The sequence below is a fragment of the Symphalangus syndactylus genome, chromosome 6 (genome assembly GCF_028878055.3).
Source record: "Symphalangus syndactylus isolate Jambi chromosome 6, NHGRI_mSymSyn1-v2.1_pri, whole genome shotgun sequence".
NCBI classification, from domain to species: domain Eukaryota; kingdom Metazoa; phylum Chordata; class Mammalia; order Primates; family Hylobatidae; genus Symphalangus; species Symphalangus syndactylus.
The window spans coordinates 140,888,336-140,904,118 of NC_072428.2; the positions used below are offsets into that span (position 1 = coordinate 140,888,336).

General features: G+C 41.6%; 1 protein-coding gene across 2 annotated transcripts in view; it reads right to left on the reverse strand.

Annotated features, from left to right (window-relative positions):
• Positions 1 to 776: 776 nt before the first annotated feature.
• Positions 777 to 15,783, reverse strand: part of RHEB (Ras homolog, mTORC1 binding) — a 53,465-nt gene continuing 38,458 nt past the window's right edge. The window contains exons 4-8 of one of the 2 annotated variants that reach the window (XM_055284619.2): positions 11,765 to 11,847; positions 5,622 to 5,678; positions 5,466 to 5,513; positions 4,628 to 4,709; positions 777 to 1,278 (exon numbers count right to left, since the gene is read on the reverse strand). In XM_055284619.2, the coding sequence (XP_055140594.1) occupies positions 1,186 to 1,278; positions 4,628 to 4,709; positions 5,466 to 5,513; positions 5,622 to 5,678; positions 11,765 to 11,847 (363 nt within the window). In that variant the 3' untranslated portion in view covers positions 777 to 1,185. Of the gene's footprint in view, positions 4,710 to 5,465; positions 5,514 to 5,621; positions 5,679 to 11,764; positions 11,848 to 15,783 lie in introns of both variants that reach the window. The other variant, XM_063641724.1, reaches the window with a different exon arrangement.

Consider the following 15,783-nt stretch of genomic DNA (forward strand, 5'->3'; position numbering starts at 1 on the left):
GAATGACAAATGAGGCAAAAATATTTAAAAGATCCAAATTAACGGCATGTGTTTTAAGAACGTAAGTTTTCATTAACAATCAACTGCAGAGCAAAACTATATTTTATTAATAAAGTCAATGGTAACATTTGCTTACGTATTAGAAATAGCCCTGTGAAATTTTAGCTGCAAAAGGGAATCATTTAAAAAGCACTGCTCTACTCCAAGTTTGACTTACAGACAAGGTAACAGCCACCAAGCAAATGAAATCCCTCTTCTCCTTTACAGCTGCTCCTTGGACAGAGGGAGGCCCATTGTCTGGGTCTGAAGGAGGCTCCCGAGACCCTGACACAGAACACTAAACTCCAGGGTGTTCTAGGACAGCAAGGCTGTTTTCTCAGTCATCTCCCGTCTGACACGGACATCAAGCTAAGCTATGAGCAAGGACGAACAATGCCTCTCAGCAGCTCTTCCTCCTTGACCAGGCTCCCGACCACGGAGCATTTCAGTCAAGGTTTAGGGATTTGAGGGTGGAAGGAGGGAATCTCATCACTGGGGGGGAACTCCCCTCACAGACCCCCCAGGGCCACTCAGCATCAATCAGCTGTAACCCAGCCCCAACATCTGCCGGCCCCTGCGCAGGGAGTCCACGGTCAGCAGCCACCTCAGCACACCTCCTCCTGTGGCCACATCTTCACTGGTTTCTGGAATCCAACCTGGGGCCTTCCTGAAGCCAAGTGAGAAACTCAGGACAAGCCTTCTCTTCTTTGAAAGCCACATCAAGTAGCACAAAGGACTGAGGTTTGCAGCTATTTTATTTACAAGTATACATTTAACACAATGAAATAAACACTGATATATTGAAGCCTAGTTAATAGTAGTGTAACAATATGCATCATTTTGATGATTACATTATTTTAAACAACAAACTACACTGAAAAATTAATGCCGATAAAATTCTTGGTCATAATATTAAGAAATACAATATATAAATTGAAAATATGATTGCTTAAAATTTGAAAATGGAAGTGAACTCATTTGGACAGACTCAGAGTTAACATAATCTGAAGGGAGGGGAGCTCTGACCCAATGGTATCTTTCAGGTTAACAGAAGAAAAAAGAAGCAGAGTTTATCTTCCAGGAGAACGGGCAGTTTGCTTCTTCAGGTAGAACATATTCCCAGTGTCCTCGGGCTTTGCAGCAGAATCACATCACCGAGCATGAAGACTTGCCTTGTGAAGCTGCCCCGTCCATTTTTTCTGCCTCCAAAATTATCCTTCGGAAAACATCAACAGCAGTCTGAAAAGAGAAAGAAACCCAATCACAGTGTTAGTGTGAAGCCGAACTCCGAGTACTTCACGGACTGAGGAGGGCATGCCGCCTGCCCTGCCCTCCTACTGGTGGGGAGGAGGGGTTCTGGTGAGCCCCAGAACTTCAGGGACCCCGACACCCAGTAAGGCCACTGTCCATCCCTCCTGACCCAGACCATAACCAGCCTCCGATTGTGCTTTTGACCCTGTTTTCTTCAGGCACCAGGAGACGCCCGAAGAGTCCTCACTCCCAGACTCACCACCATCTCCTGTCCCACTCCACCCCATGACCCCCACACCCCAGTGTCCTCTAGACCTCAGAGTCCCTCTTCACTTCTGGCACTATCTTTCCTCCTTTCCCACGGGACATGCTCTCCCAGCAGCCCTTGCCTCTCACATCCTTGACACCAAGAGGCCTCAAGTGGGGGAGGCACCCTCCGTGCTCCTGAGATGCCACGATGCCAGCCTCCAACAACCTCTGTGGCGTAATTCTCGGTCATTTCAATCCACAAACTGCCCGCCCTATCTCCTGGCCTCTCTCCTGACTGTCTTCCTGCCCTCAGCCTCAGCCCAGGGTCAACCCCCCAGTCCTTCACCACAGACAGCAATCACGGCCACGTGGAGCAGGAACTCTTCCTACACTGCGTGGGGAGAACTGTCAGACCCTGTCCTTTATTTGTCTTTTGTTATACAGATTGGAGGTTTCTGTGTTGCCCAGGCTGGCCTCGAACGCCTAGCCTCGCCTCCTTTTGCACCAGGACAACAGGCCTGAGCCACCGTGACTCCCAGACCCTGTCCTTTAAATGCAGTCCTGTGGTCATGAAAAACTGCCCCTGCTCTCAGAAGCCCCACAGGAAGTGCCCAGTTCTCCTAATCACCAAGAATCCCCCTCCTCCATCACTCCAGTGACTTCCAGTATCCCACGAAACCACAACACACCAACTGCCAGTGTCCCACCACACCACCCTCCCAGCTCTCTTTCTCTAGCTATCCTGAAGCAACAATTCTTAGCCCCACAAGGGGCCTGATTTCTTGACCCTATTATTACATCTCCCCTGTCCCCTTAACCACTTCTTGCTGCTCCTTTCCCTCTCGGTCAGCTCAGATTCAGCAGGCCACCATGGCGCCACTGTACTTCAACTCCCTTCCCTACCAACTGTTGCTGGCATGGTGCCCGCAGCCACACAGTAAACGCTGCCCAGGGAAAACACACACCGCTCACTGCTGACCTCACACCCATGACCAGGAACCTGGCGCAGACGCCTGGTGCTGCCTAGCCACCCGCCTGCATCCCTGGATCTGGGCACTCCCCAGAGAAAGATCCACGCCTTGTCCCTTCTCCTCAAATGTTCCCCATCCTTACGCTCAGCTGAAAACCTTGTTTTACACACTTCACTGGAAAACAGAAGCCACATTCATGAAAGAACTCCACATCCTCCGTCCACCAAGCTGACCCACCCAGTTGAATGCGGGCTCCCATCCTCAGCCTTCTGTCCTGTTGGTATGAATGAGGTGTCTGTCCTCCTAGTTAACCGAAGCCAACCCCAGGTCCCACCCCGCTTGTCTAATCTAGGTCACCGGCTTCGGATCACCTGATTGACAGGAAGCAGTGTGTAGAGAAAAAAGGACTAGATGTGGATGAGATTTACAATTCAGTCCTAGTTCTTATACCACATAAGGTAGTGGGTGATCTTAGAAAAGTCATTTAACTTCTCTGAAACTTAATTTCCTCACTTCTAAAACGAGGCGATTTAACTACATGATCTGAAGGATATAGTCCGTAGGCACTCAATGGATGATTGATTTAATTCGATTTTTAAAATATAGGTATCTCTTAACTATCTCAGTTCTTATTTGAATTCTGTGTATACTCAGAAACTGAGCTGACTTCGATAAATCCCTTGCTATCTGGAACTTGGGAACCAATTACACGGATCTGTTTATTCATTTCTTTTCATCCACACATAAGAGGACATAACCACACGGACTCACTATCCCTCCATATCCCAACACAGGACAAAGCCAATTTGACCATCACAGGATACTTAGGCTGACGGATAACCCACTGTGCTGAACATTATGAAGGATATTTATATAAATGATACCGACTCAGATCTCAGAACAAATTAAGAGGGCTAAGAGAAGAAACCACAATTTTCTTTCAGCTGGATGGATCCAGAGGGGGTCAACAAGAAGGTGAAATCTAGGTGGGGCCTTGAGGACTACAAACCTCTGTCATGCGGAGCAGGGAAGGAAGAGTGCTAAGGCTGCTGGCGCCCAGCCCTCCCAGGGAGGAGGCACCACCCTACTACACTAGTTTCCTCAGAGAAATGAAAACCAAGTCATCTTACCTGAGTATCAAACACCACCACATGTTGAAAACACATTCAAAATATAAAACTCCACATGAACATAAGTAGCTACTTAGAGAAGGGCTATTTTAAACCGGAGGGGAGCATGAGGAAAGGTGAGACATTTTGAAAGTGGGGTGGACAGGAGATGGTGTGTTTAAGGAAGGGAGCAGTTTGATGTGACTGAAAGTACAAGAACGTGGCGAGAGAAGACACTAGAAAAGAACAAATTACTGACTGCACTCAGGACCAGGAGAAGGGTTCTATAGAGAAGGGGCAGTTCACTGACAGTTTCTGAGTAGAGGATGGTACCATCAGATGTGTATCTTTAGAAAGTCAAGGGCAGCAAAGAAAAATATATAGGTGAAAAATGCACTGCGGGTGGGAGACAAGCTTGGTGCCGGGAGTATAAATTAAAGCAACGGAAGAAAAAGGTTCATACAGGATTGTGAAGCCTCCCTGAAGCAGAATCTACATCCTTCCCGGAACATGCCTTTAAAGGTACATCTGCAGGGTGAAGTTGGTACTAAATGCTTATAAGATGGTTCTTAATCATTTCTATGTTAAAAATTAACATGTACGTCTGACCTAGTTTCATCTAACAGAAAAAAAGCCAGGGGGTGGGTACAGTTACAAAATTAGTACTAAAGTGATATAATTCTTTTTTTTTCCCCTGTATGGACTTATTTCTGTACCAGCTTTAATACAAAACAAAAATACATGTTTACAAAAGGTAGTATTTCCTTTACTAATAGTTTCTGTTTATCCTACAAATATCCTAGGTTCCACTGTAAGTAGAATACTGACCGAATTTATAAACACCTAAGTAGTACCTTCCTAAAGCAACACAAAGCTTAGTATTAGAAATGGTGGAAGGCCAAATGTTACACAGGAGTGATCAAGACAGAGGTCAATTGCCAACTGCAAGAACACATCCCTGCGACTGATGACAACACAATGCAAAATGCGGTTTATAGAATCTGTTACCTGATTTTCTTTAGCAGAAGATTCCAAAAAAGCTGCATTCCAAGATTCTGCCAAAGCTTTCCCTTCTTCATAACTGATCACCCTAAAGGAAAAATAAAATTCTAGTTAAAGTACTTTGCTTTTCATTAGATGAAACATGTATAATTGATTATGAAACAGGCTCCATTTTGGTCAATTTCTTTCTCATGAAGCAGAACCATGCCCTGGCCTAACATTAGCATCAAGAATGTAACACAGGAGTGTTTTAATTACGCCTGAGCTGGGGAACAGAATAGACATTGCCTTATGGGATTATCCATGCTCCAGCAAACCTTCCAGCTCAGAGAACATGATCCTATTTTCCAGTACTCCCGTATCTGTAACAATTGACTATTTTACAGCTAGGTTTTAAGCACCCAAGGCCAGGGGAAATTGTGAAAGAGCCTGAAAGCTCAATTCCCTTGCATGCAGGCTGTAGAGTCTCTTCCTCTCTGACATGAAGCTGCCTGGGCATGGGACATCTGCCTCCTTTGCTCTCCATTGCAATCCCAAACCCTGGTACTCAAAAACCACTTGCTGCATAAATGAGCACTATGTCTTTTTAGAATTTGCTTTATGCAAAGTGGTAGATAACCTAAAGGTGGTTTCCTGTAAAGTTTGCTCTCTCTTTTCTAGAGGAATGTGACATTTCTATTCCACTTTTGCTTCTGCTGCACACGACCGTAACACCTCTGAACAGATAAAAATGCTACAGCTAAAAATATTCTTGACATCAGAACAATAATTAAAATGATACTTCAGTGACTAAATCATCTTAGATTTGACTTTATAAATCACTAATGATTTAAAAGCTACATACCTTTCCATATGCAGGTCTTTCTTATTCCCAACCAACATAATAGGTATTCTATTTATAAGAAAAAAAAAGACAAACTAGTCAGTGCCAGATTGTATTGCTCAGAAGATACTATGAAAAGAAGTTTCTCTAACAAACAGATAAAATGGTACTACTTACTGTACTTTCCCCACCATATCCAACAATTTGCCATGGATAACTTTAATCACTTCAAAACTATAAAACAAAAAGTATAAATTAGACATCCATTTTAATGTTGAAGTTTTTAAATGTATGTTATGTTGCCAGCTGGAAAAATGTAAAATGTCACAGACTCACCATTTTAACATAAACTGAACACAAAGAACTCTTGTTTTTTCCTAGCAATCCGCTCACATGTGCATACATCTGACACTCAGCAACGCTGACTGAGGATATTCAAAGTGAAACAGGTAAGGCATTCAAATGGAAAGCCTACCACTGGGCTGACAAACCACATAAATGCACATTTTAATCACCCAACTCATTCAGCAAAGGACCAACTGTTTACATTACAACGTGAACAGCTTTTCCTAGAGTGCCCTAGTACACTCAGCCTGCTCCTGTTTTCTTTCCTAGGTACATACATTCTCTGGGTGATGCCAGTATCTCTTGGCTTTCAATCAGATCAATAAGCTGATGACTCTAGGTTGGAGGTGGCTCTCACCGGGAAGGGCATCTGAGATGTCACAATGATCACTTGAAATCTGCCACAGCAGGATTATTTATACCACTGACTGCTGGCAAATGGCCACAAATCACTTTCCACTCTCCCCCAAAAAACCCATGCGAACATTTGCCAGCACATCACTTGCTCTACTTTCAAATCCTACCTAGAATCTGACAGCTTCTCACTCCCCTTCACTGCTGCCACCGAGGTGTGAATTCCTGGCCCAAGTCTGCCTGCATCAGTGCCACAGCCCCAACCCTTCCCCGCCACCCCTGCTCGGCACAGCAACCAGAGGACTCTGCTGCAGCAGATGGATGGTGCCTCGTTCAACGTCCTCTGATGGGTGGCCATCTCTACTCGGCCCCAGTGACTCTCAAGCCTCAAACTTCTGACCTCGTGATCTGCCTGCCTCGGCCTCCCAAAGTGCTGGGATTACAGGCGTGAGCCACCACACCTAGCCTCCCAGCCTCAAATGTCATTTCTTACACCTCTTCTGTTTACCCTAAATTATAAATTCCCTTTCTATTTCTTACCCTTCCATGCTTTATTTTTCTTGGCAGCATGGTCACAGACATCCTATCTCGCACGTGTGTCGTTTTACTGTTTGTCTTCCACACCAGAAATAATAAGTTCGCAAGGGCAGGGACTTGTCTGCTTTGTTCATGGTTGCATCACAAGCTTCGGAACAAGTTAGCTTGTTGAATGAATTACACGCTGTGCTATTTTAAACGATGTGTGCTGTCATTTGATAAAAACAAAAATGAAATTTAACCCCCCTACAAGCTCGCTGTGGGTCAACAAATGGGATATGTGTGTCCTAAGGACCTGCGGTTGCATTACAGAACCACGGTTTCCTCCACATGCTGTATTTGCCTACATTTAAAAGTGTCGCCACTTGGGCAAAAATACAGTACCCTGTCACGTGAGAAACAGCTGAAAGAACTGGGACTGTGTGGCAGGTAGCTTGGAGCCGGCTCCCAGATCTCCTGCTCTCCTAGTGGCCACACTGTGTGTCATCTCCGTGCATGGACCTAGTGATGTGCATCTAATGAACAGAATATGGCAAAGGTGACGGAATGTCCCTTTTGTGGTTAGGTTATAAAAGATAGTGGCTTCTGTCATGCAGGAAATTCTCTGGCTCTCTTGTGCACCTGCTCTGATGAAGTGAAGCACCTGGCAAGGAACAGAGGGCAGCCTCAGGCCAGCGGCCAGCAAGGAACTGAGAAGCTCAGTCCAACAACTTGCAAGAAACTCAATCCTGTCAAGAGCCACACGAACATGCTGGGAAACACCTTTCCCCAGCCAAGCCTTCAGATGGGACTGCAGCCCCTGCTGATACCCACACTGTGGCTGTGAGAGACTAAAGCAGAGGACACAGCTAGGCCACACCCAGATTTCTGACCCACAAAAATTGTGAGATCATAAATGTGTACTGTTCTAAGTGGCTAAATTTCTTGAGATCACTGATTTTCTGAATCAAACTGGTTGATTCGGAAAGTTTTACTGATGTATTTCTCGGATATTCCATAAATATTTGTGTATTCAGCATATAGGTTTCTAAAAAACAAAACACCACTCTTCTCATACTCCCTCATGTCTGAAATTTGAGAATGCTCATTAAACTACGAGCTACTAGGAAAAAAAGGCATTATTTAAAACAGCCCCATTTGTTCCCAAACCCGCTTATGCCAGTTAAATTCATCATAGTCATAATTTATGTTGCAAACTTTTGAAATATGTGTAGACAGAGTTTTTGTTTGTCTGAAAACTAGAAGTTGAATACTGTGGGTTGATCTACTAAAAACGGTGCTCCTTAATAAGGTGTGCCAAACCAACTGAAAAAGACTGGTGGCGAAAATCACAGCAATCTAAATAGTTGAAGTGTAGACTGTTTCCCAAGTATCTCACTAGTAAGAAACCGAACCAGAAGTCATAATGGACAAATTGCGGATGTAGTCATACTGAACAGCAGTGAGTGAGCTCATATTCAAAGATGACAATTTGAAAATTTCACTAGATGTGTGACTGAATGTATATTTATGCTTTAAAACAAAACACTGGAGATTGACATCACCTTTCCGATTTTTTTCCCTTAACCAATGTTGTTTTTGGTTGTTTTTTTTTTTTTTTGGTATGCTTACATATGCTAAAAGCAAAATTTATTTTTCTAATCTCGGAATGTTTTTGGTTGTTTTGAGACAGAGCCTTGCTTTGTCACTCAGGCTGAAGTGCAATGGCATGATTTCAGCTCATGATATACCCTTCGCCTCCCAGGTTCAAGAGATTCTCCAGCCTCAGCCTCCTGTGCAGCTGGGATTACAGGTACCCACCACCACACCCGGGTAATTTTTGTATTTTTAGTAGAGATGAGGTTTCACCATGTTGGCCAGGCTGGTCTCGAACTCCTGACCTCAGATGATCTGCCCACTTTGGCCTCCCAAAGTATTGGGATTACCGGTGTGGGCCACTGCGCCTGGCCCTTAACTAATCTGGCTGCCTCAGATAAGAGAGGTCTTCTCCTATATCAATATACCCAATTTACAGGTGACAAAGGTACTGTGAAGTAACTTGTCCAAAGTTGTTAGTGGGGATAAATGAAAACCCAAATCTCACATCTCTCAAATGCAGGTTTCTTTTTTACATTTCTAGAAATTATGAAATAGGATGTATTTTCGCTTTATTTACTCAGAGCAATTCTACAGGGGTTTTATGATATAAAGGAATAATCTGAGACTTCTGTTTTATTTCACAAATAATGAAAATGGTTATCATTTAGATAGAGGTTAAATTCAATAAAAAGGATTAGACAATTCTGATCAACAAACTGGTTGATTCAGAAAGTTTTACTGACATATTTCTTGTATATTCATAAATATTTGTGTATTCAGCATATAGGTTTCTGAAAAACAAAACACCACTCTTTTCACACTCATGTTTAAGATTTGAGAATGCTCATTAAACTATGAGCTACTAAGGTAAAAGGCATATAACAAAACAAAACACACCCATTTTAGTAAGGAGAAACTTGGTCAAAACTTGTAACAGTGGCAGTGAGAAGACACAGAACCAAGTTTTTGTCCTTTGCTTTGCCCTAGGCCAATGTTTTCTCAAATACATAAGGTCCTTGGTGAACACATTTTCATATTTTTATTTTTATTTTTTTTTTGAGATGGAGTCTCGCTCTGTCACCCAGGCTGGAGTGCAGTGGCGCAATCTCGGCTCACTGCAAGCTCCGCCTCCCGGGTTCACGCCATTCTCCTGCCTCAGCCTCTCCGAGTAGCTGGGACTACAGGCACCCACCACCACGCCCGGCTAATTTTTTGTATTTTTAGTCGAGACGGGGTTTCACCGTGGTCTCGATCTCCTGACCTCGTGATCCGCCCGCCTCGGCCTCCCAAAGTGCTGGGATTACAAGCGTGAGCCACTGCGCCCGGCCCATTTTCATATTTTTAATCCAGCTCAATGTATTTTTCAGTTTCCCCAGTGACACATGCTATGTTTTCAACTTGATTCTATAATGTCATCTAATTTGTGCCCACCAAAAAAGAGATTAAAAAAAATCAGTGGATGCACTAAGAAAATTTTCTATCTACTATTTTAATGCCTCAAAGTAACAATTTGTAAAGTAACACCAACATTGTTTTCTAAAAATCAGCTAGGATAAAATTATACTTACCAACAACAAAACAATCTTTGAATCATGTTTTTCAAGTAAATTAGTAAAATAAGGGAAATTCATAAACAAACATGAACTTCCAACATTCATTAGATTATTGGTACATTAAATTTGTTCTGGACAAGGCCTTACATGTGGCAGTAAATACATTTTAAAAATATACAATTGAAATTAAGAAAATCTTTGTACAAAAACGGCCAATAGTTTTACTATTTAAAGTGCTCTTATAAGTCAGTAAGAAAATGATCATGTTTCCAAATACTAAGTACACAGTGGTTTTAAGCATAAAATCCAATCCAAGCACTGCTTTTAGTGACAAGAATATAAATACATTAAACAGGAAGAGAGATATCCATCTATCGTTGAACATGAAATATTATAAAGCCATTTACTATTTCAAATACTAGGTAATATGGAAAAACATATATTACATGGTAAGTAAAATTATAAAAACATGGAAAATATAAACCATAAAACAGTATTCAGAGAGCAAATAAAAGGATGTTAAAACAATCCATGCAGACTAAAACAAAGACCAGAAAAAACATATACCAAGATATTACGAGCATCTATGCTTAGGTAATTCGATTAAGAATGACTACCCCCACTTTCTATTTTTCACAGTTCACCAGTTTTCCTTAAGGAACACATAATCCTGGTACTTGGTTTTGATTCAGGTGTAAACTTTCTCAGGGATTGACAGTATGGGGTCTGTTTATAAGAATGGCCGAGAATGGTACTCAAACATTTTATAGCTAGAACTCAACACCCTAAAGTATGTTTCTCTGCCATGGAGAAAAATGTTAAACAACACGCTCACAGAGCAGCAGACTGAATTTTCACTGGCAGTGGAGTATGTGGGGGTAAGGAACCCAGACACTGGCCAACATGGCAGCCTCCAGCCCCATGTGGCTGCTGAGCACCTGAAATGGGGCTACTGTAACCGAGGGAGGCTTAATTTTTCATTTTTAGTTAAACAGCCACCTGCAGCACAGATAGCAAACACTTCTATCACCGCAGTAAGTTCTATTGGACAGTGTCAGCCTTAACTGTGGAACTGGAGAGATGGCTATGAATCCCAGCAATGTCATTATGTAGCCCTGGGCAAGTTGCTTTAGCTCTCTGTCACTCAGTTTCTTTCTATGTAAAGTGGGATATAAAACATCTCTGATGAAGGATTAAGGTAATGATGAAATAAGTAATGTATCATATGTAGGCAAAGAGCATAGCAAACTCCCTAACATGTCGCATACACTCAACAGATGCTAGGTAGCCACGAAACACCCTCCACTGGCACTGATATTTTCATAAAGTCTTCAAACATAAGCTTTCACCAATGCCCAGAGCTCCGCTGCTGTATACAGCCAGCTGTTCTGTTAACAGACACAGACCACTGCTCCTCCTGATAATACACGCCATCCCCCGACAAGAGACGACATGAAATACGTAGCTAGAGGAACCGACATCCATTCTTATTAATAAAAATAGTGGCTCTGTTTTTATGTAGGAAAGTCAGACTCTATTACCAAAAGGTCTTATTTCATAAATTCAAAGGATAAGATACTGAACAAACCCAAACTTCCACATTTTATTAGAAAGTCTGTTTCACCTTAATATGGTAAAAACACACACAAAGTAAAATTAACTTAGGCATTTCCCATTTCAATTAGCAGAAAAGCTTATATCATGCTGAACCACTATTTTTCTAGGCAGCTTGAGGTAAGAAAGAGCCTTTTATCCTATTGGTGTAACTAACAACATCTAGTGGGCCATGTTTCCCCCCAACAACCCAGTTGCTCCACGAGAAAATCACTAAAAAACATGTAGCCTAATAATTCTGTCTAATTGTCACTATTAATAATTCCAGCACAGTCCCTTAAAAGGATCAATGCTATCTATGAGTAGCAAATCAACTCAAGCAGGCAGCAGGAGCCTTACCTTTTGATTGATGTAACAGAATACACAAGAATATAGCCATTAATATCTATGGAGTATGTCTGAGGAAAGATAGAATATTCATCCTGTGGGAGAAAAAAATTATATTTGAGTAGTCTTCATATAGCGTCACAAACAACCTTTACCCAAAGTTTTTCATGTATTACCTGAAGAAATCAAAGTAGACACAGAGTGGATTACAATATTATGCCAGAAACAGCCTACAAACTGAAGCTTTAAGGATGGCTTGGAGGTGATAATGTGGTTCAAGCCAGTATTTAAAAATGACTGGCTGTTCTAGAACTTTAGGGGAAAGTCTGATGACCTCCATAATTTCTGGGAGAAGAGGATGGATGGAACACAAAGATGATTGGCTCTGTGATCTCAAAACAAGGGATGAGCATGACTAAGTCCAGAATCTTCTAGACCTCAGGACATTTATAAATCCTGCTGATTTATTCCATAAATCTGTATTTTTATATTTGAAACTGTCATATTATTTGATTTATTCTCTGCATGTCAGTCACAATGACCTGAGCTTCAATCTACAGGTTGCTAGACGGGTGCCATCAGCATCTGAAGGAGAGAGCGAGGGAGGGAGGGGGGGAGAGAGAGAGAGAGAGAGAAAAGAGGATCAAAACATCAGGTTCAATTGAGGTATTCAGACTTTTGGGGACCAAGAGAGTTATTTACTGAGCAACTCTAGGAATTAAAGAGAAAGGTACCTATTCCGCAACAGCATAGTAGTCTTCAGTTTTATAAAGCAGCGTTATGACACTTTGCTTTATATACGTATTAAAGCATACAGAAAGTTCTGATGTCAGGGCAGTTTTCAACAGCATGCGCCACTCTCTGGTACAAACATCTCATTCTTAGTTGAAACTAAATTGTCAACATAATACATGTCCTAAGCACTATTACGGAAAAATCACATCATGGTACCAGTAGATTAAGCAGCAGTCTATTATTTTTGTAAACTTATAGTATGGTTATAATCATTGTTTATGACAGCCCAGAATTACTGCCCTATGGTAAAGTTCTTTAAAGAAAAAAAAAAAGAGAAAAGAAAAATTAAGTTTTACTATAAATTCTTTGATATAATAAATAAGATTAAAAACAAAATTCCAAATGATTTTAATCACTAGCTCAGCTAGAGTAGGTTCAAAGTTAAAATTCTGTTTTCCCTAAAGGGAAACTGTGGAAACACAGAAAAAAGACGTTATGTCTAAGAAGCACTGAGAAAAAACCACCAGTTAGAAGGTATAATGGAGGAAAGCGCCCCCAGCTGATATAATTCTGATTTTTTTTTTTTTTTTTGAGACGTAGTTTCACTTTTGTTGCCCAGGCTGGAATGCAATGGCACTATCTCAGCTCACTGCAACCTCCACTTCTCAGGTTCAAGCGATTCTCCTACCTCAGCCTCCTGAGTAGCTGGGACTGTAGGCTACACCATCACACCTGGTTCAGTTTTGCATTTTCAGTAGAGATGGGATTTTACTATGTTGGCCAGGCTGGTCTCGAACCCCTGACCTCAGGTGATCCGCTTGCCTTGGCCTCCCAAAGTGCTGGGACTACAGGTGTGAGCCACTGCACCCAGTCTGATTTTTTTTTTTTTTTTTGAGACAGTCTCGTTCTGTCACCCAGCCTGGGGTGGAGTGGCAGGAGCCACTGTGCCTGGCCTTTAAAGTCTGCTTTCTGAGAAAGAATAATAGCAATATAATAGCAACTGGGAGGGCAGCTGAGTAGAAATCATAAAGCTCTCATAAAGTAATACTGTACTGGCTCACAAATAGAAGACTTAAAAATCTAGAAATACCTGATAGATACGAGAATGAGGTAAATGATAATATTGGCATTTCAATCAGTGAGGACCAAAAGTAACCCTCAACTGAGCGTAGACGGACAAGCCCAGAGCCACCTGGGGATGAACGGCTAAGCTGGATCTCCAATTCACACTTCAGCAAAAACATATGCCAGAAGAAGCAAAGATTTAAAGATGAAAACGACGTGTATGATAGATTATCAGTTAAAAAAAGATTAATAAGGCCGGGCACAATGGCTCACGCCTGTAATCCCAGCACTTTGGGAGGCCAAGGTGGGCAGATCACAAGGTCAGGAGATCGAGACCATCCTGGCTAACACAGTGAAACCCCATCTCTACTCAAAATACAAAAAAACTAGCTGGGTGTGGTGGCGGGCGCCTGTAGTCCCAGCTACTTAAGAGGCAGGAGAATGGTGTGAACCCAGGAGGCGGAGCTTGCAGTGAGCTGAGATGGCACCACTGCACTCCAGCCTCGGCGACAGAGTGAGACTCTTGTCTCAAAAAAAAAAAAAAAAAAGATTAATAAATAAATTCAACTATGTGAAAATGAAAAAGTTCTTCATGGCTGCAAACCTCTCAAACAAAAATCATAAATAAAAGACAAACTGAAAACAAAACCGTGCATCTCAGATCATATACAAAATGCTAATTTTCTTCACATATCAAGGGGAATCTCACATCAACACGCAAAGACCAACCACCCAATAGAAAAAAAATGGCAAAGTACACAGGATAATTCATAGGGGGAAAAAATACAAACATCTTCTAACATAGGAAAAATCAAAGCCCCTCCTAAGAAGAAAAATGCATTATTAAAAGTACGCTGCATTATTAAAAGTACACTGGGATGCTTTTTTTTACCTATCAGATTGGCAAGTACCAAAACGTTTGGTAACACATAGTGCTGGTGAGGGTGTAGGGAAATAGACACTCTCATTCACTGCTGGCAAGAACATGAACTGTAACCCTATGATAGCCCACATCCAGGAAGTTTTCCTACGTGCATTATTACCCTATGTCTAAAACAACGTCCGAGATGTTCACTAAGGGACTGCTGATGGTAGCAAGACCGGCAACAGTCTAACTGTTGATCAGCAGTTAACTTACGATATATATCCCAACAACTGGATATTATGCGGCCTTGGGGAAAAAGGAGGCCATAGGTATTGATATGGAATAATCTCCAAGATGGAGATGTATTACTTTTTGTGTAAAAAGGAAAACAAAACAAAATAAAACAAAACCCAAGCTTAAAACTATTATTTGCATATTCATGTATCAAGTATCCTAGAGGCATATACTAGAAACTGGTAAATGTGGCTGCTGGTGGGGGTGGGGGGTTAGATAGCTAGGGTAGGAACGTCTTAAATTTTACTATTTACACCTTTTTGCACTATTTATTTTTGTACCATGTGCATTACACCTATTTTTTAAAAATCAAACTTAATTTTCAAAAAAGCAAATTTGGTTACATTGTAAGATGGATTATTATTGAATCAATTTTAATTATTATTATTATTATTTTTTTTTGAGATGGAGTTTCGCTCTTGTTGCCCAGGCTAGAGTGCAATGGTGCAATCTTGGGTCACTAAAACCTCCGCCTCCTGGGTTCAAGCAATTCTCCTGCCTTGGCCTCCCAAGTGGCTGGGATTACAGGCATGTACCACCATGTCTGGCTAATTTTGTAGTTTTAGTAGAGACAGAGTTTCACCATGTTGGTCAGGCTGGTTTCAAACTCCTGACCTAAAGTGATCCACCCGCCTTGGCCTCCCAAAGTGCTGGGATTACAGGCGTGAATCTAAGTTATTAACCCATTTATGCCGGAGGTTGCAAAATTTTTTTTTTAATGAAAAATCAGACCTTGGTGACCTTGAGCAGTAGGATATAAATAACTCCCACAAGCTTCATGTTCCAATAATGGAACACTAGGCATAAACAGGTTAATATAAAAGAGGCTACTTTTTTTTTTTGATACTTCACATTCTTACCCCAAAATTCATTTAGGGTATATATTCTCACCCTAAAATTGGGCAAAACCAAAATATTTCATGCAATCTAAAAATAATCTGTATTTAACCATGTTCATCATCATTCCTGGGTGGGCAATTAAACCACTATTAAACCATAGTGGTATGGATGTACCGACATAAACTACTAAGTAGTAAATAGAACTTGCTAACAAATACCGCTATGCAGCAAT